General features: G+C 42.8%; 1 protein-coding gene across 1 annotated transcript in view; it reads left to right on the top strand.

Annotated features, from left to right (window-relative positions):
* Positions 1-24,477, top strand: part of LOC141137945 (vomeronasal type-2 receptor 26-like) — a 78,532-nt gene extending 54,055 nt beyond the window's left edge. The window contains exon 4 of the mRNA XM_073624628.1: positions 23,585-24,477. Within this exon, the coding sequence (XP_073480729.1) occupies positions 23,585-24,477 (893 nt within the window). The remainder of the gene's footprint in view (positions 1-23,584) is intronic.
* The last annotated feature ends 767 nt before the right edge of the window (positions 24,478-25,244 follow it).

The raw sequence follows: 25,244 nt of genomic DNA, 5'->3' as shown, positions 1-25,244 counted from the left end.
ATGTATTTAGCTCCTAAGTCCTGGGGGATTTGTGGGCTGAAATCAAAAGAAATGGTGTCAGCCCTGCCCTTCTGTATTTTGCTTTTGCTACTACTACCTATTACTGTAACTACCACTATTACTACTACAAAACAACTGAATCCCTCCTCTAGCCTATTTTTTTCTGACAAAATTAAAAGGTATTTCTTGTATAGTGTAATTAAAGTGGACCAGACACAGTCTTACAAATCTGTAGGAATCAATGCCTGATATGTGTCAATGCACAGGAACAGTATTGTTTTTTGGAAAGCAGTAATGTCAGTCTGAGGGGGAGGGGGTGTTAGACGGACTAGTAGATTTAATTTCAATGTGTTTTTATTAAGGTTTTTGCAATACCAGTAATAGGAACAGTAGAACAAGTACAATAATTGTTGTCACATATTAAGGCATCTTGAGGTAACAGTAGTTACCCAATATATATATATTCATATCTCGAATCAGTAACAGTAGTATTATGTTGCAGCATCTGTGCGGTAAGTACTATCCCCACCCCTAGACACCCCATCTGGGAACTAACTGTGTCCAAGAAGGGAGGGGACAGCACCCCCCATTCGCAACACCCCAGAATCCATTTTTCAGCGTTCAGCTATTAGTATTGGTAATAAACTGCTACTTTCCATCAGGCCACATCATATCCCGATAAGGCCCTAACTACTTTTGCAATTGGTCCTGTGTAGACAACATATTGATAAGAAAATTATATATAAAGAAGGAAAATAAAAAAATAAAAGGGAATAATAACTAAAATAAACCAACAATGGAAGAATATGTCTGTTAACCAGCCATTGTGTGAGGGGTTGTTGTGGATATCAAACTTATCCTAGTGCAGCATACTGTTGTAGATTTTAATCAATCTTCCCAAAAAATCTGAGACCTACATTTTGCGGATACCATGTTAGCCAAGTATTTCATATTTCAGAAACCTTTTTATGATTACCAATGCTTCTATTAAATTGTGTTTCATAAGTACTATGCGTGTTTGTTATTTGTAGGGTTTCCGCTATAGGAGGTGGATTAACATCTTTCCAGTGGCGTACTATAGTGAGTCTGGCTGCAATTAGTAAGTTGGACACTAATATTCTCATTGATACTGGGAATGAATCTATTTCTAGTGATAGAAGTGCCATTCCTGGAGAAGATGTAACTATTATGCCTGTTATTTGCTCTATTATCTGGAATATGAGTGTCCTGAATCTTTTGATGCATGGGCACGACGACAACATGTGGAGAAGTGTACCTGTTTGACCACACTTCCTCCAGCATTCTGGAGAAGCTCCTGGTGTGAATTTTGAGATACGATAAGGGGTAAGATACCACCGCAGTAGGATTTTGTAGTGCAGTTTCCATAGGTTGGCACTTCTTGTGGATGCATATGTGATACCAAGGGCTTTCTTCCACTGATCCTCTGTGTAGTTTTTTTCAAAGTCCCTTTCCCATGCTCCTATGTTAGTAGTTTTCCTGAATGATTGTTTGTTCTGTAGGTATTTATATAGTAATGACATACCTTTGATTTTGGAGTGTTTGGTTGTGTAGAAGATAGCTAATGCCAGGGTAGGTGGGTGAAGAGATTATTCCCCTTTTTGTCAAGTAAATGGGAAAGTTGAATGCATTTATAATAATCTGATACTGGGATAGAGTATTCAATTTGTAATGTTCTGAATGTTTTCATCACAGGCCCTACAAAGAGATCTTCCAGGAAGAGTTCTCTATTGGTACACCAATTGAGTAGTGACGGGTATCATGAATTCCAGAGCAGTGATTGAGAATATATAGGAGGGATTTGGGGGCCTTCAAGGGTTATATATTTAAGGAGATATTGCCAAGCTTCGATGGAAGTTTGTATGGTAGGTGCAATTGTAGATAATTTAGGTAAGTGGTATGGACTAGTTACTAGGTAATTGTATAGATTTCCCCCTTTGATTTGAGAACTTTCTAATTCTGCCCATATGGTGTTATTGTGGGAAGGGAACCAATCTTTCACTTGAGCTAGTATGGTTGCTGCGTAATAGTCTTTTATTGAAGTATGACCTATCCCACCCGCTTGTTTGAGTTTAATAAGCTTATTGAAAGCACACCATGCTTTTTCCCTATCCACAAATACCTATCTATTTCAGATTGTGCCTGCTGGAAAAAGGAATTAGGTACTGGTATGGGTAGAGTCCTAAACAGATATAAGAATTGTTGTAGGACCTGCATTTTAAATGCAGCAAGCCTTCCTATCCAGGAGAGTTTAAATCTCCGTAATTTGGCCAGTTTGAGTCGTAAGGAGCCTAAAAATGGGATATAGTTTTCTTTAACTAGATCAGAAACTGTAGGTGTAAGAGTGATGCCTAGATATGCTATACCTTTTTCTTTCCACGTGTAAGGGAAGTTATTGCTAATGTATTGTTTCACCGTGTCGGTTAGACCTATCCCTAGGAGATACTGTACGATTTGGTTTCATTGACCTTGTAATAAGATACTGCATTAAACAGTTGTAAAGCTTGGTGAACCGAAGCCAGGGAAGACATCACATCAGTAAGGATCAAAATGATGTCATCAGCGAATAAGCTGATGGTGTGCATCCTACCCTTAGATGATATCCCACTAATTTTGGGGGTGTTGGCGTATGTACACTGCCATAGGTTCCATTAATAAATTAAAAATTAAAGGGGATAGTGGGCATCCTTAGCGTGTGCCATTTGTTATGTTGAATGGGGTGGATAACATACCTGATACGTAAACCTGTGCTCACGGGGTTGTGTATAATGCCATAATAGCTTGATACATCTGGCCCTGAAATACAAATCTGCTTAGGACTTGTTCTAAATACGCCCAGTGGATCCTATCGAATGCCTTCTCTGCATCCAAAGCAAGGAGCAGGGAAGGTGTTGCAGTCTTGTTGGCCAGGTGTATGAGATTAATCAGGCGTCTAGTAGCGTCTGCTGTTTAGTGACCTTTGGTAAAACCAGATTGGTCTGGATGTATCAGTGAGGGAAGAAGATCTACCAGTCTACAAGCTATTAATTTAGCGTAGATTTTCAAATCATTATTAAGAAATGATATGGGGCGAAAATTTTGTGGGGTATTAGGATCCTTCCCCGGCTTCGGTAGTGCCACAATCATTGCTTTTAGCATTTTGGGTGGAAAAGAGGAGGAGGAGGCAGCTTGGTTGAATATCTCTGTAAGGTTAGGAACTAATATATCTCTAAACGTCTTGAAACATTCTCCTGTAAAACCATCTGGTCCAGGGGATTTGTTACTGGGCAGTGAGTTGATCATTTGGGATGTCTCTTGTGTCGTGAACGGAGAATTTAGTGCAGTGTTTTGAGTTTTCGTGAGTTGAGGAAGCTTGATTTTGCTAAAAAATTCAGAAATTGTGTGGGGTAGGGGTTGAGTCCTGTTCGGGTCTTTGTTCAGGTTATAGAGTGAACCATAATAGGTGCTGAAGGCATCCGCTATGGCCTGGGGGTGATATAATTTAGTTTGGTTTATCATTTGCATAATATGTCATTTTTAACCTCCTGGAAGACTTTTCAAAGTCCTCCAGCAGTATCAATTGAAGTTCATATCTCAGTTTAGTTATTTGTTCTGATAATTTTGGGGATATGTTTGCCTTGCTTTGGGTTTCTAATGTTTGAATTTGTTTAGAGATATACAGTATGCGCTGCCCCTGCATCCTCTTAGCCCTTGCTCCCAGCCTAATTAGAAGACCTTGCATAAAAGCTTTGTGTGCATTCCATGTCACAAAAGGATCAGTGACTGAGTTTACATTATGTTCAAAAAATTTAATTAATTCTTTCTGCAATGTCGATTTGGAAGGATCATCCTGAAATAGTCGGGGGTTGGATCTCCAAATAAAGGTGGAGTTGTTATTGGATGAATCATCCACTAGTAGCGACACTGAGACATGATCCGACCAAGTGATATCGTTGATCTTAGATGCTTTAATTTTGGTTAATAACCATTTGTCTGTCAAAAAAAGATCAAGTCTTGTATATATTTTATGGCTGACTGAAAAAAAAGAATAGTCCTTTTCTGTGGCATGAAGTCATCTCCTTGCATCATACACGTCATAGTTCCACAGAAGGGGTTGTAGGGTCTGAGTTTTCCTGGTAGTTACCAAACTTGAGTCTATTTTGGGTTCAGGTGGTAGATTAAAATCCCCACACAGGATCAGGTGACCCTTTTGTATTTGTAGCACTTTTTTTATGGGTTTATGAATAAAGCGAGTCTGGTGGACATTTGGAGCATAGACATTTACCACCGTATAGGTGGTAATGTTGAGGTCACAAACCAGAATATGGTATCTGCCTTGCGTGTCCTGCACTTCTTTATGGAGGCGAGAGGCTACTGTGTCTTTTATTGCCGTGAGTACCCCTTTCTTTTTTGCCTCTGAGCTTGAAAGGAAAACATGTGGAAACTTAGGGTGAGAGCATGTAGGTTGAGACTGCATTTTGAAGTGCGTTTCCTGGATGCAGAGAATATCAGCCTTGTGTTGAATCGCTTCTTTCCACATGGATCTGCATTTTGCAGGGTGATTAAGCCCTCTGGCATTGATCGCTAAAAAGGTGATGGTCATTGTTCAATTTTAAGATTGTTGTGTGTTATGTAGCATGTGCCACGCCCCGCACTATATAAGGCTGCCTGCACGTTAACTGTGTGTAGTGTGTTGGTGGCGTTGGTAAGAGAGAGACAGAGAGAGAGCCAGAGAGAGACAGAGAGAGGCAGAGAGAGTGTCATTTCATTTAGTTTGAGCAGGCAGTTGATTCAGTTAGCTGCAGTGTATTTCATATAGGAGGAGGAAGATTGTGTCAGCATAGAGGTGGGACCTGGCACTCAGCATCAGCAGCAGTCTTCAAGGGATCATTTCCAGTCCCTAGAAACCCATGGACTTGTACGTGGCTGGCAGGAGGTGGCTGTGGATCATGTCATCCTTAGTGACCCAGAGGACTCCGGACCGAATGCCTCAGCAAACCTATGCTGCATGGCCTCCCTGATCCTGCAAAGCCTGCGAAAGGACTTTCAGATTTGTGGTATCAAGGAGAGGGAACAGTACTGGCTGGCAACCCTTCTTGATCCACATTACAGGGATAAGGTGGCAAAACTTATCCAGCCGTCGCAGAGGAAACAGAGGATGAAATATCTTCGGAAGGCCTTGCAGAAGGGTTTGTGCAATGCGTTTCCAGAGCCTGGGAGGTTACAATTTCCTGGTACTCCTGGACAACGTGTTGCTGAGGCTTTGGTCAGTCACAGGAATGGTGGAGAAAGTGGCCATCTGACCAATGCGTTCAGACAATTATTTAGTCCGCACCCCCAAGGTCTGATCGGTTCCAGCAACCATCACCAGCGTCTGTTGTACATGGTGCAGGAATACCTAGGGGTAAGATCAGACTTGGAGACCTTTCCAACCGAAAATCCTCTGGGTTACTGGGTCTTGAGGATGGATCACTGGCCAGAGCTTGCACGGTATGCATTAGAGCTACTGGCCTGTAGGGATGAGGCTCCAACCCCTGGTTTGGTTTGCACCAGAACTTGCGAACGGACCGATAGTTCGTGCAAACTTTCTAACCCCGTTAAAGTCTATGGGACTCGAACGTGAGAAATAAAAAGTGCGAATTTTAAAGGCTAAAATGCAAGTTATTTTTTCCTAAAAAGGGTTTGGGGACCTGGGTCCTGCCCCAGGGTACATGTATTAATGCAAAAAAAAAATTTAAAATGGCCGTTTTTTCAGGAGCAGTGATTTTAATGATGCTTAAAGTGAAAAAAATAAAATTGAAATATTCCTTTAAATATCGTGCCTGGGAGGTGTCTATAGTATGCCTTTAAAGTGGCACTTGTTTCCCTTGTTTAGAACTGTCCCTGCACAAAATTGCATTTCTAAAGGAATAAAAGTCATTTAAAACTGCTTGCGGTTTTAATGTAAAGTCTGGTCCCAGACATATGGATGAAAATCATTGAGAAAAAAGCCCATTACCAGCCCCTTTGGGTCTTGTATGGATATTAAGGGGAACCCGGCACCCAAATTAAAAAAAAAGAAAGGTGTGGGGCCCCCAGGCCCTATATACTCTAAACAGTAGTGTACAGGTGGTCCAAATAAGACAGTGACTGTAGGTTTGTTGTTAAATAGAATCTGTTTGTAATTTTGAACTGGTACATTTTTAAAGTGTAGCTCCAGCCAAAAAATCTATTTTTAAGCTTTTTGGAAAACATAGGGAAGGGTTATCAGTCCTGTAACCTTTGTTTTGCTGTCTGTGCACCTTTCCAGAAGATTTCACCTCACTTTCTGTCCCAATGACAATTGGATTTAGAAAATTTGGGGTTTTTAGTGAAACAAAGAACTTTTTACAGAAGAAAATGTCCCTTCCTGGGGGTAGACTTCCTCTCACTTCCTGTTGTCTTCTTCTGTTTGAAAGTTTGAGTCGTTTGTAAGTTGGATATTTTAAAGTAGGGGCCTGCCCTATATACTCTGCAGAAATTTGGGCCTTAGGTGTTGGTGTTGCCACAACACTGTAAGCCCTCACAGTTACTCTTGGTGGGCACAGGAACAGGCCCTGCTGTGAAATATTAGATCAAAAATTGTAATTACATGCCCCTGTTGAAAAGGATTGGAAAAATTGGGCCTTTGGTGGTGGACGGTGTGGTGGTGTTGCCACAACACTGTAAGGCCTCACAGTTACTCTTGGTGGGCGCAGGAATGGGCCCTGCTGTGAAATATTCAATCAAGAATTGTAATTACATGCTCCTGTTGGACAGGGTCGTAAAAATTGGGCCTTTGGTGGTGGACGGTATGGTGGTGTTGCAACAACACTGTAAGGCCTCACAGTTACTCTTGGTGGGCGCAGGAACGGGCCCTGCTGTGAAATATTAGATCAAGAATTGTAATTACATGCCCCTATTGAACAGGGGCAGAAAAATTGGGCCCAGGTGCTGGTGCCACAACACTGCAACTCCTCACAGATACTATAGTTGGAGCGCAGGAATGAGCCCTGCTGCAAAGTATTGCATCAAAAATTGTAATTATACGCCCCTGTTAAACAGGGGCTGAAAAATTGTGCCTTAGGCACTGGTGCCACAACACTGCAACCCCTCACAGATACTCTAGTTACAGCTCAGGAATGAGCCCTGCTGCAAAGTATTGCATCAAAAATTGTAATTACACGCCCCTGTTAAACAGGGGAACAGGGGCAGAAAAATTGGGCCTTAGCCACCGGTGGTAGTGCCCAGAACCAAAAATGTTCTTACAAGCTATCAGCATGAAAATAGAGGAGGAAGAGGATAGTCACTCAGCATAACAGGATAGTCAATCAGCATCAGAATAGGCAGTCTTGAAGGAATCTCACATTTAAAAAAAAAAATATTCAGTTACATCAGCATCAGGTGCTTGGTAGCTGGTGATCCAAGACTGATTCATATTGATCGGTTACCAAGCCTCCAGCAGCACTGAATGTGTGTTCTGAAAGAACGCTGGATGCAGGACAGGCCAGTAGCTCAATTGCATATTGTGCAAGCTCTGGCCAGTGATCCATCTTCAAGACCCAGTAACCCAGAGGATTTTCGGTGGGAAAGATGTCCAAGTCTGATCTTTCCCCTAGGTATTCCTGCACCATGTAAATCAGACCCTGGCGATGGTTGCTGGAACTGATCATATTGGGGCTGCGGACTAAAATATTGTCTGAACGCATCAGTCAGATGGCCACCTTCTCCACCGCTCCTTCTGCGACTGACCGAAGCCTCAGCAACATGTTGTCCAGGACCAGGAATTTGTAACCTCCCAGGCTCTGGAAACGCATTTCACAAACCTTTCTGCAAGGCCTCCCGAAGATGTTTGATCCTCTGCTCCCTCTGCGATGACAAGATAAGGTCCGCAACCTTACCCTTGTAATGTGGTTCAAGGAGGGTTGCCAGCCAGTAATGATCCATCTCCTTGATAACACGAATACGAGGATCCTTCCACAGGCTTTGCAGGATCAGGGAGGCCATGCAGCGTAGGTTTGCTGAGGCATTCGGTCCGGAGTCCTCTGGGTCACTAAGGACGACATGATCCACAGCCACCTCCTCCCAGCCACGTATAAGTCCATGGGTTTCTTGGGACTGTAAATGATCCCTTGAAGACTGCTGCTGATGCTGAGTGCTAGGCTCCACCTCCATGCTGACACAATCCTCCTCCTCCTTGTCCTCTTCCTGTGTGATCGGTGGGCCAGCAGGAACACTGTCTTTATAAAGGGGGCCTTGAGAGGTAAGTAGGTCCTCCTCTTCCTCCCTCTGTTCTGCCTCAAGTGCCCTGTCCATTATTCCATGCAGCGTGTACTCCAACAGGTGGACAAGAGGGACAGTGTCACTGATGCATGCACTGTCACTGCTCACCATCATTGTGGCCTCCTCAAATGATGGTAGGACAGTGCATGCATCCCTGATCATGACCCACTGGCATGGGGAAAAAAAAGCTCCCCTGACCCTGTCCATAGTCACACAGGTACTCATTGATGGCTCTCCGCTGCATGTGCAGCCGCTGCAGCATGGCCAACATTGAATTCCACTTGGTGGGAATGTCACAGATTAGGAGGTTCTTGGGCAGGTTAAATTCCTTTTGGAGGTCAGCCAGCCGAGCACTGGCATTATATGACCGGCGGAAATGCACACAGACTTTCCTGGCCTGCCTCAGGAGTTCCTGTAAGCCCGGGTACCTGCCCAAGAACCGCTGCACCACCAAGTTAAGGACGTGAACCAAACAGGGCACATGGGTCAGGTGGCCCTTCAGAGGGCGAAGAGGAGGTTGGTGCCATTGTCACAAACCACCATTACTGGCTTAAGCTGGCATGGCGTGAACCGCCTCTGAGCCTGCCCCTGTAGAGCTGACAGAATCTCTGCCCCAGTGTGGCTCCTGTCCCTCAAGCACACCAGCTCAAACACCGCATGGCTACTTTTTGCCTGCATACTTGCATAGCCCCTTGAACGCCTACAGAGCACTGCTGGTTCCGAGGACAAATCAGCACAGGAAGAGGCCATGGAGGAAGAAGAAGAAGAGGGGGTGGAGGAGAGAGGTGTGTCAGAATCAACACTAGTAGCATTTTGGAGACGTGGTGGTGGAACAAACTCTAACACTACTGCACCCTGTCCTGCATCTTTCTCAGCTGCCAGCAGAGTCACCCAGTGGGCCGTGAAAGATAGGTAACATCCCTGTCCATGCCTGCTGGACCATGAGTCAGCGGTAATATGCACCTTACCACTGACCGCCCTGTCCAGCGAGGCCAAGACATTGCGTTCCACATGCCAGTAGAGAGCCGGAATCGCCTTCCGTGAAAATAAGTGGCATTTGGCCACTGAGGAACCGCACATTCCACAAACTCACGGAAGGGGGCAGAGTCTACCAACTGAAAAGGCAGCAGTTGAAGTGCTAGCAATTTAGCCAAGCTAGCATTCAAACGCTGGGTATGGTGATGGTTGGGAGCGAACTTCTTTCGGCGGTGCAGCAGCTGGGGCAGGGAAATTTGCCAGGTACAATCGGACGTTGGTGTACTGATAGCAGATTACCCGCAAGTACTTGGCAGTGACACACCCAATTGTACACCTTCATTCCTCTCAGTGCTTGTTTCTGAGAGGACTGAGTTCTGCGGTGTGATGCTGAGGGATGAAGCCACTTTGGCAGCTGCTTTGGCAGACAAAGTACCCTGAGCCTGGGTGAGAGAGGATGAAGAGGATGAGGACGGCTTGGTCATCCACTCTACCAACTCTTCTGCATGTTGCGGCCAGCTGCCGAAAAAAAGGCCAAGCGTGTCCCACGGCCACGTGCTGATGAGAATGCACCATGTCCATGACCAGCACTGTTGCCTCTAGAGACAGAGCCTGCTTGCCCTCTTTTATTGGCCTGTGTATGTCTGCCTCTCCTTGTTGGCCTTCCAAACATACTGTCTTTGATGTATTGGAATAGGTACACAAGGAATTGTCTGAAGTCAGCTTTAGCTTCACACTGTGCCCAGTATACAGTACACAGACTTAATAAACTGCAGCTTAGCTCAATCAACTGCCTGTATTATTAGGAATAGAACAGGAATAGTCTGCAGTCAGCTTTACCTGCACACTGAGCCCAGTATACAGTACACTGACTTAATATACTGCAGCTTAGCTCAATCAACTGCCAGCCTATATTATTAGGTAGAGAACAGGGATGGTCAGCTTTATGTGCACACTGAGCCCAGTATACAGTACACTGTCTCAATAAACTGCAGCTTAGCTCAATCAACTGCCAGCCTATATTATTAGGAAGAGAACGGGGATGGTCTGCAGTCAGCTTTACCTGCACACTGAGCCCAGTATACAGTACACTGATTTAATAAATTTCAGCTTAGCTCAATCAACTGCCAGCCTATATTATTAGGAAGAGAACAGGGATGGTCTGCAGTCAGCTGTATGTGCACACTGAGTCCAGTATACAGTACACTGACTTAATAAACTGCAGCTTAGCTCAATCAACTGCCAGCTTATATTATTAGGAAGAGAACAGGGATGGTCTGCAGTCAGCTGTATGTGCACACTGTGCCCAGTATACAGTACACGGACTTAATAAACTGCAGCTTAGCTCAATCAACTGCCTGTATTATTAGGAATAGAACAGGAATAGTCTGCAGTCAGCTTTACCTGCACACTGAGCCCAGTATACAGTACACTGACTTAATATACTGCAGCTTAGCTCAATCAACTGCCAGCCTATATTATTAGGAAGAGAACAGGGATGGTCTGCAGTCAGCTTTACGTGCACACTGAGCCCAGTATACAGTACACTGATTTAATAAATTTCAGCTTAGCTCAATCAACTGCCAGCCTATATTATTAGGAAGAGAACAGGGATGGTCTGCAGTCAGCTGTATGTGCACACTGAGTCCAGTATACAGTACACTGACTTAATAAACTGCAGCTTAGCTCAATCAACTGCCAGCTTATATTATTAGGAAGAGAACAGGGATGGTCTGCAGTCAGCTGTATGTGCACACTGTGCCCAGTATACAGTACACGGACTTAATAAACTGCAGCTTAGCTCAATCAACTGCCTGTATTATTAGGAATAGAACAGGAATAGTCTGCAGTCAGCTTTACCTGCACACTGAGCCCAGTATACAGTACACTGACTTAATATACTGCAGCTTAGCTCAATCAACTGCCAGCCTAAATTATTAGGAAGAGAACAGGGATGGTCTGCAGTCAGCTTTACGTGCACACTGAGCCCAGTATACAGTACACTGATTTAATAAATTTCAGCTTAGCTCAATCAACTGCCAGCCTATATTATTAGGAAGAGAACAGGGATGGTCTGCAGTCAGCTGTATGTGCACACTGAGTCCAGTATACAGTACACTTACTTAATAAACTGCAGCTTAGCTCAATCAACTGCCAGCTTATATTATTAGGAAGAGAACAGGGATGGTCTTTAAAATTGACACTTTTGATTTCTCACATTGGAGTCCCATAGACTTTAACGGTGTTCGAATGTTTGTGCGAACTTTCGATCCGTTCGCATGTTCTGTATGCAAACCTAACCGGGGGGTGTTCGGCCCATCCCTATTCAGGACTAATGCCGCGTACACACGAGCGGACTTTACGGCAGACTTTGCCCGGCGGACAGGATTTCGTCAGACAATTAGATCGTGTGTGGGCTCCAGCGGACTTTGTTTTCTCAAAAGTTGGACGGACTTAGATTTGAAACATGTTTTAAATCTATCCGTCGAACTCGAGTCCGGTCGAAAAGTCCGCTCGTCTGTATGCTAGTTCGATGGACAAAAAGCCACACTAGGGCAGCTATTGGCTACTGGCTATGAACTTCCTTGTTTTAGTCCGGTCGTACGTCATCACATACGAATTCGACGGACTTTGGTGGATTGTGTGTAGGCAAGTCCGTTCATTCGGAAAGTCCGTCGAAAAGTCCGCCGAGCAAAGTCTGCCGTAAAGTCCGCTCGTGTGTACGCGGCATAAGGTCCAATATCTAACCAACTTATATAAAATGTAATACTGACATATAATCACACACATAGGTTGGACTTGATGAACTTGTGTCTTTTCTCAACCTCACCAACTATGTATCTATGTAACTTAGGACATCTCCACATCATATGCACAATGTACCAATCTCCCTTTCACATTGTGGACATAAAGGAGTGTCCATCTTATGCCACAAAAAGTTAGTGAGGGGTATAATATGCACAATGCATAACAAAAGGTTGGGTAAGTCTCTGAGATGCTGAAAGTAATACTTGTCCTACATTATTAAGAACATCGGACCACTCCTCATCGGTAAAGGGGCCAATGTCCCTTTGCCAATATTTCCTGCACCTCAGAAAATTTCGACTTTGACATTTTCCGTAGCAATGCTCTATTAAGCTTTGTTACTTCTCCCTACTTAGAAATTGCTACTAGGCTTTGGTCAAAAATAGGGATGGGCTTTATGTTCGGGTCAAACATGAGTTAGACTTAACAATTTGGGGTTGTTCGCGGCAAATTCGAAAGCCGCGGAACACCCTTTAAAAGTCTATGGGAGAATTTAAAAGTGCTAATTTTAAAGGTTAATATGCAAGTTATTGTCATAAAAAGTGTTTGGGGACCTGGGTCCTGCCCAAGGGGACATGTATCAATGGAAAACATTTTTTTTAAAATGGCCGTTTTTTGGGAGCAGTGATTTTAATAATACGTAAAGTGAAACAAATAAAGTGTACTATTCCTTTAAATTTCTTACTTGGGGGGTGTCTATAGTATGCCTATAAAGTGGCGCGTGTTTCCCGTGTTTAGAATAGTCTGACAGAAAAATTGCATTTCTAAAGGAAAAAAGTCATTTAAAAATACTCGCGGCTATAATGAATTGTTGGTCCGGAAATACACATAAAAGTTCATTGATAAAAACGACATGGGATTCCCCCACGGGGGAACCCCAAACCAAAATTTAAAAAAAAATGCGTGGGGTCCCCCCAAATTCCATACCAGGCCCTTCAGGTCTGTAATGATATTAAGGGGAACCCCGCGACAATTAAAAAAAAAAAATGGTGTGGGGTCCCCCTAAAAATCCATAGCAGACCCTTATCTGAGCACGCAACCTGGCAGGCCGCAGGAAAAGAGGGGGGATGAGAGAGTGCCCCCCCCTGAACCATACCAGGCCACATGCCCTCAGCATTGGGAGGGTGCTTTGGGGTAGCCCCCCAAAGCACCTTGTCCCCATGTTGATGGGGAGAAGGACCTCATCTCCACAACCCTTGCCCGGTTGTTGTGGGGTTCTGTGGGTGGGGGCTTATCGGAATCTGGAAGATCCCAGCCCCCCCATGTGAATTGGTAATGGGGTAAAAATGTACCCCTACCATTTCACAAAAAAAGTGTCAAAAATGTCAAAAAATAGACAATAGACGGTTTTTGACAATTCCTTTATTAATGTCTTCTTCTTTTCCCGCCTTCTTCTACCATCTTCTTCTGGTCTTCCTTTGGTGTTCTTCTTCTTCCTCCATCTTGTTCTTCCGCCGCTTCTTCCTCTATCTTCCTCCGCTTCTTCCTCCGGTCTTCTCGTCTGGCATCTTCCTCCTGCTCCTTCTCTGCTTTGTCCTCCGATCCCCCTCAATGGAAGTCTCCCGCTGTGTGACGCTTCTGTTCAGGTGACAGCTCTTATATAATGGAGGGCGGGGCCACCCGGTGACCCCTCTGACACACGGGGACTTCCCTATGGCTTTCCCGGTGTTGTCAGAGGGGGGGAGGGGTCACCCGTTTACGTAAATGAGTGACCCCGCCCCCCTCTGACAACACAGGGAAAGCCATAGGGAAGTCCTCGTGTGTCAGAGGAGGGCGGGGTCACCAGGTGGCCCCGCCCTCCGTTGAGGGCATGTGGCCTGGTACGGTTCAGGAGGGGGGTGCTCTCTTGTCCCCCCTCTTTTTCTGCGGCCTGCCAGGTTGTGTGCTTGGATAAGGGTCTGGTATGGATTTTGGGGGGGACCGCCACGCCATTTTTTTTGTATTTTTTTCTCGCGGGGTTCCCCTTAAAATGTATACCAGACCTGAAGGGTCTGGTATGGATTTTGAGGGGGACCCCCACGCCATTTTTTTAAAATCTTGGCACGGGTTCCTCTGTGGGGGAACCCCATGCCGTTTTTATCAATGAACTTTTATGTGTATTGCCGGACCGACAATTCATTATAGCTGCGAGTAGTTTTGAATGACTTTTTTTCCCTTTAGAAACGTAATTTTGCTGTCAGACTGTTCTAAACACAAGAAACATGCACCACTTTACTGGCATACTATAGACACCCCCCAGGTATGAAATTTAAAGGAATATTACAGTTTTATTGTTTCACTTTAAGCATTATTAAAATCACTGCTCCCGAAAAAACGGCTGTTTTTAAAACTTTTTTTTGCATTGATACATGTCTCCTGGGGCAGGACTCAGGTCCCCAAACACTTTTTAAGACATGCCATGCATATTAACCTTTAAAATTAGCACTTTTGATTTTTCATTGTTCGATGTCCCATAAACTTTAACAGTGTTCGCGTGCTCTAACTAATTTTTTGCCTGTTCGCATGTTCTGGTGGGAACCGAACAGGGGGGGGGGGGTGTTCAGCCCATCCCTAGTCAAGGTTTATGGGTTTAATATAAAACCTAAGTGGTAAATTTCAACTGTGTTTTCAAAGCATAGCAGAGCTATAAGTATTGAAAAAAAACCTTCAGTGGGCAAGCCAAATTCCTCTTGTAAAGTGTGAAAATCTTTCAAAAGTTGACCATCATATAACTCTGGGATATACATTAACCTCTCTCTCTGACCAATAATTAAATCCTTGCAATTTTAATAACTTAGGATAATTAAAATTCTGAAAAATGTGTGTGTAATCAGTATACTCATTATAATGACAATGATCTTTAATCCTGTTCCGTATCTTATCTATAATGACTAATGTGGGATACTATCTAGCTATTCTAAATTCACCCACGTTTTAACAGATTTTTACCTAATTGGATCGGTACTCGGATCCTCATCTCACCCCGTTAGATGCTGGAGCTGCGCTGACAGATAGTATAAAAATGGACCGTTCTCCTTAGCTTCCTGCAATGTTTCTTGCTTAATATGCGAGTTTTGCTTTTTCCAAAAAAGCCTACAAAAGATGGTATCCAATCGTTTAAAAAAGGACATAGGAAGCCACACTTGGGCATTATCTAAAACATATAATTTCAAAGAGGTTTATAGAAAGAAATAGAAAAAATAATAGAATTAAAAAAATAGACTAGAATATGAAGAATATAACCATCTTCCTATTCTAATCTATTCTTTTCTATTCTATTCAAATTGATTCTATTAGAATTTTGGGAAATGGTTATATTCTTTCTATTCTATAGTTTTTTTTTATTCTATTCTTTTTCTATTTGTTTATTCTATTCTATTTGATTCTATTCTATTATTTTATTTCCTATTATATTCTATTCTTTTCTATTCAAATTCTAATTTATTCTATTTGAAATTTGAATTTTGGAAGATGGTTATAATCTTTCTATTCTATTCAATGATGTTGTTTTTTTTCTATACTATTCTGTTATTTTCCATTCTATTCTAATCTGTTTTTTTCTATTCTATTCAAATTAATTCTTTTTGCATTTTGTGTAATGGTTATAGTTGTTCTATTCTATTGAATATATTTTATTAGATACAAAGAGGAACTCTATGGATTCAGATGTAAATGGGGAAACTCTGCTTATTCAGATGTAAAGCGGAACTCTGGATTTAGATGTAAAGAGGGAATCCTGTGGACTCTGATTTAAGGGGGGACTGTTGTGATTGAATATATACAATTAGAATTGTTATTTATTCACAAAAATATAAGTTTAGTGTATATTAAATTATACATTTGCCATGAGGCGATAAAAAAAGTCTTTGAATTTGGCTTGAAGAAAAGGTGGCAACCCTACCCAAGTCAGCAGGAAGGGGTCCCACTGCAGAACCATAATAAAGGGCCCCACAATGGGAGAAAAGGACTCCAGGATCAGTAGGAAAGGCCACCGCACTAGAGGTCAAGGGGGCCCTTCATGGTTGCTTGCACTGGGGCCCTGAAGGTTCTTGTTATGCCTCTTCTACGAATGTTAATAGCAGTAGTCATGTTGGGAATAAATCCTGATTGGTCTGGATGCACAAGTTTTACTATAACTTTAGATAGGCGTGTAGCCAACTCCTTAGCCAGTATTTTAATATCTGTCATTAACAGGGATATCAGTCTATACAAATATGCTGCCATCAGATCCTTCCCTGCTTTTAATAACACCACAAAAATTGCCCAATGCATAGATTGTCCCAGACCTAATATCATTTACAAACATATTAAAAGTAAGGGTCCCAACACTGAACCTTGGGGTACACCACTGATAACACTGAACCTAGGGATACACCACTAATAACACTGAATGTTGGGGTACACCACTGATAACCTTGGGCCATTCAGAGTAAGAATCATTAACCACTACTCTCTGAATTCGCTTTTTTAGCAAGTTTTCTATTCTTTTACAAACTGAATTTTCCAAGCTTGTAGACTTTACCTTACACATTAACAGTGTGTGAGGAACTGTGTCAAACGCTTTTCCAAAATCCAAGTATACTTCGTCCACAGCCACTCCTAAATTTAAGCGTATGTTCATATTTTGACAGAAGACATTGGTGGACCCGTGTTGGATGTATGGGCTGTCAGGTTATTATTATACAGGATTTATATAGCGCCAACAGTTTGCACAGCACTTAACAAAATAAAGGCAGACATTACAGTACATTACAATTTGGTACAAGAGGATTTAGAGGGCCCTGCTCATTAGAGATTACAATCTAAAAAGGGAGGATCAATTGATACAAAAGGTAATAGCTGTGGGGGGAGGAAGTAAAACAGCGTATTAGTTAGAAACAGGATAGTCTTCTTTAAAGAAAAGGGTTTTCAGTCTAAAGATGGATAGATTAGGGAACAGTCGGACAGATTGAGGTATGGAGTTCCAAAGGATGGGAGAAGCTCTGGAGAAATCCTGGAGGCGAGCATGGGAGGAGGTGACAGGGGAGCTAGAGAGCAGGAGTTCTTAGGAGGACCGAAGAGAGCAGCTTGGTTGGTATTTTGGGACTAAGTTAGTGATGTAGCTGGGGGCAGAGTTGTGGATGGCTTTGTAAATTATTGTTAGTACTTTGAATTTTATTTGTTGGGTAAGTGGAAGCCAGTGCAGGGATTGGCAGAGAGGGGTGGAGGACACTGAATGGTTGGTAAGGTGAATGAGTCTTGCAGCAGCATTCATTATGGACTGAAGGGGGGATAGTCTATGTAAAGGTAATCCAATGAGGAGGGAGTTGCAGTAGCCAAGACGAGAGATGACCAGGGAGTGAATTAGAAGCTTGCCGGTGTCATTAGTTAAAAAGGGGCGTATTCTGGAAATGTTGCAGCGGATAAGGCGGCATGATTTGGACAGGGATTGGATGTCCAAGAGTCTAAGGTTACCCCTAGCACCCTGGCATGTGGGGACAGACTGATATATGTGCCATTGATCTTAACAGAGAAGTCAGGGGTAGGGGCATGTGGGGGAGGAAATATTAAGAGCTCGGTTTTAGATAGATTGAGTTTGAGGAAGTGGTTTGACATCCAGGCTGATATGTCTGTTAGTACATCAGTGATGCGTAAGGAGACTGATGGGGTCAGCTGAGGGGCAGAGAGATAGATTTGGGTGTCATCAGCATATAAATGGTAGTGGAAGCCATGGGAGGCTATCAGCTGACCCAGGGAGGACGTGTAGATCAAGAATAGTAGAGATCCAAGGACAGAACCTTGGGGGACCCCAATAGTAAGAGGAGTTGGAGAGGAGAAAGTGGAGTTGTAAGTGACACTGAAGGTGCGATGAGATAGGTAAGATTCGAACCAACGGAGAGCGCAGCCATGGAGACCAAGCAAATTAAGTTTTTTGAGAAGGAGGGGGTGATCAACTGTATCAAAGGCAGCAGAAAGGTCCAAGAGTAAGAGTACAGAATAATGACCATTGGTTTTGGCTGTTAGTAGGTCGTTTGTGAGTTTTAGGAGGGCAGTTTCTGTGGAGTGCTGTGGGTGAAATCCAGACTGAAGGGGATTAAGAAGGTTATTCTCAATGAGGTGACAATGTTGTTACAGAGTGGAAATAGTTTTGTCAGGTTTGGTTGCAGTCTATGTGGTGCAGGAAATGCTTGGGGGAAGCATTACGAAGCATTACGAAGAACAAGCTTCAAAGCAGACAATGCCTTCAGTCCACATATATTTCAGGTAATTACCATCTATTCTGGGCATCACCCCTTAGGGACATACCGGTTCACGGATCATCCCAGGACCTCCTTTCAACTTCCACGGAACCCTATCAGCTGTTCACCACCCAAGCTTTTTTGACCCAATTGAACGTATGTTTTTTTGGGTTCAAACGTTCCGCTAAGCATCCCTATTGTCGGTGGTGGTGTTCCTTTTATTCCAGATGTCACGTGCACATTGATACGTTCTATGTATGAAGTCACACATTTATTGAGGACTATCATTCCATCACTTTGTATGAGTCATATATTCACTGAGGACTTCAATTCATTCACTTTTTTGATGCCCCCTCTTTTCAATTTTTGAGGTTTGCTAGTCTAAGGATTTAGTGGTCTTTATGCTACATACATATTATGTGGTTATTTCACTTCTCATATTAGCGCTACACCTATTTTTGTTTCCTATTCTCAATGAGGTGGTCACTCAGTCGGTTGTAGACTAAACGTTCAAGGAGTTTGGAGGCAAAAGGGAGTAAAGAGATGGATTTTAGGTTGTTAAGATTGGTGGGGTCTAGTGAGGCCTTTTTTGGTAAGGGAGTGAATAGCGCATGTTTTATAGGGTTGGGGAAGATGCCAGTAGAGAGTGAGAGGTTGAAGATATGAGTTAAAGAGTATAGGATAGAGTGAGATGGTGACCGTAGTATTTGAGAAGTAACAGGGTGCAAGGGGCAGGAGGTTAGGTGGGCGTTAGAAAAAAGTTTAGTGACTTCCTCTATAGTAGTTGGATTAAAGTGGAGATCTCGATACGAATTGTCTCAATCTTATTTTTGAAGTGATTAGCAATCTCCTGGGCAGTGAGTAAGTTAGTGGGTGGAGGTAATGGAGGAAGAAGTAGAGTGGTAAAGGTAAAAAAGAGTTGATGAGGACTACGTGAGAGGTTGTTAATGACAGTGACAAAGTAGGTCTGTTTGGCAGTGTGGAGACAGGAATGGTATTTTTGGAGGGCAGATTTATTTTGGCTGAAATCTTGCTGTGACTTAGTCTTATGCCACAGACGCTCAAGAGCACAGCTCTGTTTTTTGAGGCTTCTGGTATTGTCTGTCTGCTAGGGTTGTAGTGGTCGGGGAGACAATAGAGACATAGAAACAATCTGAGACAATCTGTAGCAGAATAAAGGAGAAGGGTTAAGATGGCAAAGGTTTCTACGGGTAATAGATTGGTAGTTCGAAAGGCAAGGAGGAGGAAGATAAAAAAAGAGTGAAACTAATAAGGTGGTGATTAGAGAGAGAAAAAGGAATATTGGAGAGGTTGTGTGGAGTGCATAGGTAGGAGAATATGAGATCAAGGCAGTTGCCAACAGAGTGAGTAGAAGCGTGTGTCCATAAAAGAGGATGTTAGGCTCAGCAGCTTAGAAGTAGCGGGAGTGTTAAGATTAACAGGGATGTTGAAGTCACCAAGAATGATTGTTGGAATTTCAGAAGAGAGGAAGTAGGGTAGAAAGGCAAAGAAGTCGTCAAAGAAGCTTGATACCGGTCCAGGGGGCCGATAGATGACAGCAATTCTCAATGAAACTGGAGAAAACTAGACAAATACAGTGAGCTTCAAATGAGGAGAGGGAGGACAGAGAGGGGGTGGATGAAGAACCTGAAAAGTGCTTTGAGGGGATAGGAGGATTCAAACACCACCTCCTTTCCATCCACTAGGCCTGGGAGAGTGAGTCCACAGGAGGTCACCATAGGAGAGAGCAGCAGAAGGAAAGTCAAATTCTTGAATCCAGGTCTTAGTAATTGCAAGTAGGTTCAGGGAGTTTGTGATAACTAGGTCATGGACGGTGGTGAGTTTGTTACAAACAGAGTGGGCATTCCAAAGAGCACAGGAGAAGGGGAGGCTGGTTCTAGGCAGAAGAGGAATAGAAATTAGATTGTGTGGATTGCGGCTGCTATCAGAGGATGGGGGGTGCTGGGTATGTTGGCCGAAGTTAAATGATGGAGGTCCAGGATTTGGGGAAATGTCTCCAGAAGTTAGGAGAAGCAGAAGGGTGAGAGAGGTGATATGGGAGTGTGACTTATGTGGGGGGACACACCCCAGTATCCTACAGGTTTTACTGGTATATGGGTTCAGAATTAGCAGGAGCTGATGCGTGCAGTGATAAGGTGAAGACAGAAGTGAGGGTGATATACAGGTAAAAGCCAGTAAATTAGAATATTTTGAAAAACTTGATTTATTTCAGTAATTGCATTCAAAAGGTGTAACTTGTACATTATATTTATTCATTGCACACAGACTGATGCATTCAAATGTTTATTTCATTTAATTTTGATGATTTGAAGTGGCAACAAATGAAAATCCAAAATTCCGTGTGTCACAAAATTCGAATATTGTGTAAGGGTTAAATTTTGAAGACACCTGGTGCCACAAACTAATCAGCTGATTAACTCAAAACACCTGCAAAGGGCTTTAAATGGTCTCTCAGTCCAGTTCTGAAGCCTACACAAACATGGGGAAGACTTCAGATTTGACAGCTGTCCAAAAGGCGACCATCGACACATTGCACAAGGAGGGAAAGACACAAAAGGTTATTGCTGAAGAGGCTGGCTGTTCTCAGAGCTCTGTGTCCAAACACATTAATAGAGAGGCAAAGGGAAGGAAAAACTGTGGTCAGAAAAAGTGTACAAGCGATAGGGATCACCGCGCCCTAGTCAAGATTGTGAAAAAAAACCCATTCAAAAATGTGGGGGAGATTCACAAGGAGTGGACAGCTGCTGGAGTCAGTGCTTCAAGATCCACCACCAAGAGACGCTTGAAAGACATGGGTTTCAACTGCCGCATACCTCGTGTCAAGCCACTGTTGACCAAGAAACAGCGCGAAAAGCGTCTCACCTGGGCTAAGGAAAAAAAGAGCTGGACTGCTGCTGAGTGGTCCAAAGTCATGTTTTCTGACGAAAGCAAATTTTGCATTTCCTTTGGAAATCGAGGTCCCAGAGTCTGGAGGAAGACAGGAGAGGCACAGGATCCACGTTGCCTGAAGTCTAGTGTAAAGTTTCCACCATCAGTGATGGTTTGGGGTGCCATGTCATCTGCTGGTGTCGGTCCACTCTGTTTCCTGAGATCCAGGGTCAACGCAGCCGTCTACCAGCAAGTTTTAGAGCACTTCATGCTTCCTGCTGCTGACCTGCTCTATGGAGATGGAGATTTCAGGTTCCAACAGGACTTGGCGCCTGCACACAGCGCAAAATCTACCCGTGCCTGGTTTACGGACCATGGTATTTCTGTTCTAAATTGGCCAGCCAACTCCCCTGACCTTAGCCCCATAGAAAATCTGTGGGGTATTGTGAAAAGGAAGATGCAGAATGCCAGACCCAACAACGCAGAAGAGTTGAAGGCCACTATCAGAGCAACCTGGGCTCTCATAACACCTGAGCAGTGCCAGAAACTCATCGACTCCATGCCACGCCGCATTAATGCAGTAATTGAGGCAAAAGGAGCTCCAACCAAGTATTGAGTATTGTACATGCTCATATTTTTCATTTTCATACTTTTCAGTTGGCCAACATTTCTAAAAAAATCCCTTTTTTGTATTAGCCTTAAGTAATATTCGAATTTTGTGACACACGGAATTTTGGATTTTCATTTGTTGCCACTTCAAATCATCAAAATTAAATGAAATAAACATTTGAATGCATCAGTCTGTGTGCAATGAATAAATATAATGTACAAGTTACACCTTTTGAATGCAATTACTGAAATAAATCAAGTTTTTCAAAATATTCTAATTTACTGGCTTTTACCTGTATATGAGCTGTGGGGTGGAGAAGAGGGATGAAGAAGAGAGAGTTTAAGGAGAGAGGCTGCAACTGTGAGAAGGAAAAGTAGGGAGTGCATGATACAGAGCGGTGAGATTGAGAGGAAGCCTGGATGAGAGATGAAAAAGTTTGATGGAGAATCAGGTCACCTGAAGTCTGTTTAGTGTTCTGCAGTAGTCTGTTGTGGATTTTCGCTTTGTGTGTTCGCTGAAGTGTTGAGCCTAAGTGTAATACTTAATCCAACATGAATACTTTATCCAAGATGATAGTTGCCAATGCAATCCCTGCCTGTACAAACCCCTGGCTGTGATATACATGGACTTGTGTCAGGACTTGCATTAGCTGCCCCTGATCCATCACATTTAGATCTGAAAAAAACTGACTGAGTCCTTTTCCATTTTTATTTCCTGGACCTGGATGGACTCGGAGGTAGGTGGATTTAACAAATTCCTTTACATAAGCCTGCCTATAGACCTGGATGGATCTTCTGATCAAGTCCACCTGAAAAACGGACAACAAGACCTAATCAGAATGTGAAAGCACCATTACATTGCATGTGGTTTTTCCTCCCAGCACCCTGTTACCTCGGGATAGTGCTGTGTCCATTTTTCTGTCAGACACAATCACACAGGACTCTTATGTTCGTTCTGGAACCTTCATAGTCCAATCCATGCATTCATGTGGGCTGCATACCAAGACTTTTGGGGACCTCTCCCAAATAAAAAAGAAACAACCCTAATAAAAAGAGAAGATATTCTATTGTAAGTAATATTCAACACAGAAATTTAATTTATTTTACTGCCCCGTATAGCATTCTACAGGTTCAGTATAAGATTTGCTTCTGAGAATACAGACCAACATAAAAGATGAATATAAAATCTATTGCCAAAATTTGACAAACTGAATTCCTAAAGTCTATGTAAGAACCAAAACAAAAAAACAAAACAAAACAAAAAAACACATACAGGACATCTTAAATACATGAACATTTATCAGTGTGTTATCCCTTTATAGACCCAATAGTAAATTACCTGTTGATTTGTCAGAAATGCACTCAGCTCCTAAGCCCTATTGTGGGCTTATAACACACAGCACTTTGTGGACTTAATGGTGTCAGTTCTGTCCAGTTCTCTTTTGCTAAACTACTAAAACCATCCCCCTATTCTATTCTCCACAACATAGATTAATCACTCTGTAGCCATAAGATAAAAATTAGAAGGGCTAATTAAACTGTGCTGAGATAACACAGGAAGAGTGCAAAAGACAGATCAGAATTTTTGCACTTACTAAACAAATATAGCAAAATGTTTCCAATGGAATATTTAGCAGAACAAACGGTAGCAAAGTCTGCAGACAATTTAAATTTAATCTCACCATTATCACGTTTCTGCCTTTAACACATTTTACATTCCCACAATGCACTGATGGAAATCCCATTGCTAGCTGTTAAAAAACACAAGATAATTGATTTTCTCAGAAGCTCTGACTCCAATGCTCATTGTGTTTGTATCGTTCCTCCTGCAGACAGTGAAAACTGCATGAAATGTCCTGATGAAGAATGGCCAAATGAGAAGAAGACTCGGTGTGTTCTAAAATTGATGGAATTTCTCTCCTACATTGATGATACCATTGTTGCGGTATTTTCAGCTGTCTCCATTCTCTGTTGTCTTCTGACTGGTTTAATATTGAGGATATTTATACATTACCAGGACACTCCCATTGTTAAAGCCAATAACCGCAGCCTGAGCTATCTTCTCCTGGTCTCCATCATGCTGAGCTTCCTCTGTGTCTTCTTGTTCCTTGGCCATCCAGTAGATGTGACCTGCATGCTTCGTGTAACCTCTTTTGGTGTAATTTTTTCAGTTGCTGTCTCTTCTCTACTTGCCAAAAGTATCATGGTGTGTATTGCTTTTAAAGCCACCAAACCTGGGAGTTCTTGGAGGAAATGGATGGGAGCCAAACTGCCCAATTGTATCATTTGTGTCTTCTCAATGGTCCAAGTCATAATCTGTGTCACTTGGTTGTCTATTTCTCCCCCCTTCCAGGATCGGGACACACACTCTTATCAGGGGAAGATCATCATTCAGTGTAATGAGGGTTCAGTTATCGGCTTCTACTCTGTCCTGGGATATATGGGGCTTCTGGCAGCTGTGAGTTTCATTATTGCTTTTTTAGCCAGAACATTACCAGACAGTTTTAATGAGGCCAAGTACATCACCTTCAGCATGCTGGTGTTCTGCAGTGTCTGGATTTCCATGATCCCGGCTTATCTGAGCACCAGAGGGAAATACATGGTGGCTGTGGAGGTTTTTGCTATAATGACATCAAGTTCTGGACTTCTTGGCTGTATATTTTTCCCAAAATGTTACATAATTCTGTTCAGACCTGACCTGAATACAAAAACAGTTATCCGCTAATATGTATGGAGCAACACTTAGTTACCAGCAGTTATAGCATTATCTCTATTATTGTTAATTTTAGTATTTTGCTAGTGTATTGAGAATGAACGCTGTTATATATAAACATTTAATAATTATCTCTCTGATGGATTTGAGTGTAATTTTTGTTGTGGACACCACTGATATCAGACACTTTGGGTTTGTTGGAAACCTTGCCCCCTGCTGGGTGCAGTGGTTCCTCTCACCAGCCGTCACATCGCTATAGAACAATGTAGTCACTTAGCGAGGAGGAGCCAGAGTGACCAGAGGGGAACAAAATATCCAAATCATTCCAAAGTGACAGTGGGAGAATTTCCCAGGAAAGTTGGTATAAAGTGACCCCAGACGGTATGCAGTAATAAAAACATATCAGATTTTATTGGACTCAGAACATCATTAGAAAAACACATTAAAATGTATAAACTCTCCACCTTTCACCAAAATAACAATCTTGTTATCAATTATAATAAGGGGGAAGGGGGGTAATGGGGGGGGATGGGGGAGAGGAGAAAGGTGGGAAAGAGGGGGGAGGGTAGGGGGTAAGGGAAATAAGTCTTAAATATAGGGTCAGCAGGGGGAAAGTCAAGGAGTATAACATCATTCCCATTTAGACGGAGTAATGTCTTGTGAGTATCATATGTTACTAGTTATGGGTTTATAGGAGATATTTATTTTTCCAGGAATATTCCAAAGTTCAATTTATGGTTCATAACATTAGGGAAGAAGGTACTAAGTTCAAAAATCCA

This window comes from Aquarana catesbeiana, linkage group LG01 (assembly GCF_042186555.1).
Source record: "Aquarana catesbeiana isolate 2022-GZ linkage group LG01, ASM4218655v1, whole genome shotgun sequence".
Classification (NCBI taxonomy): domain Eukaryota; kingdom Metazoa; phylum Chordata; class Amphibia; order Anura; family Ranidae; genus Aquarana; species Aquarana catesbeiana.
The sequence above is the reverse complement of the archived record's forward strand: the minus strand, read 5'-3'. Positions and strand labels throughout refer to the sequence as shown.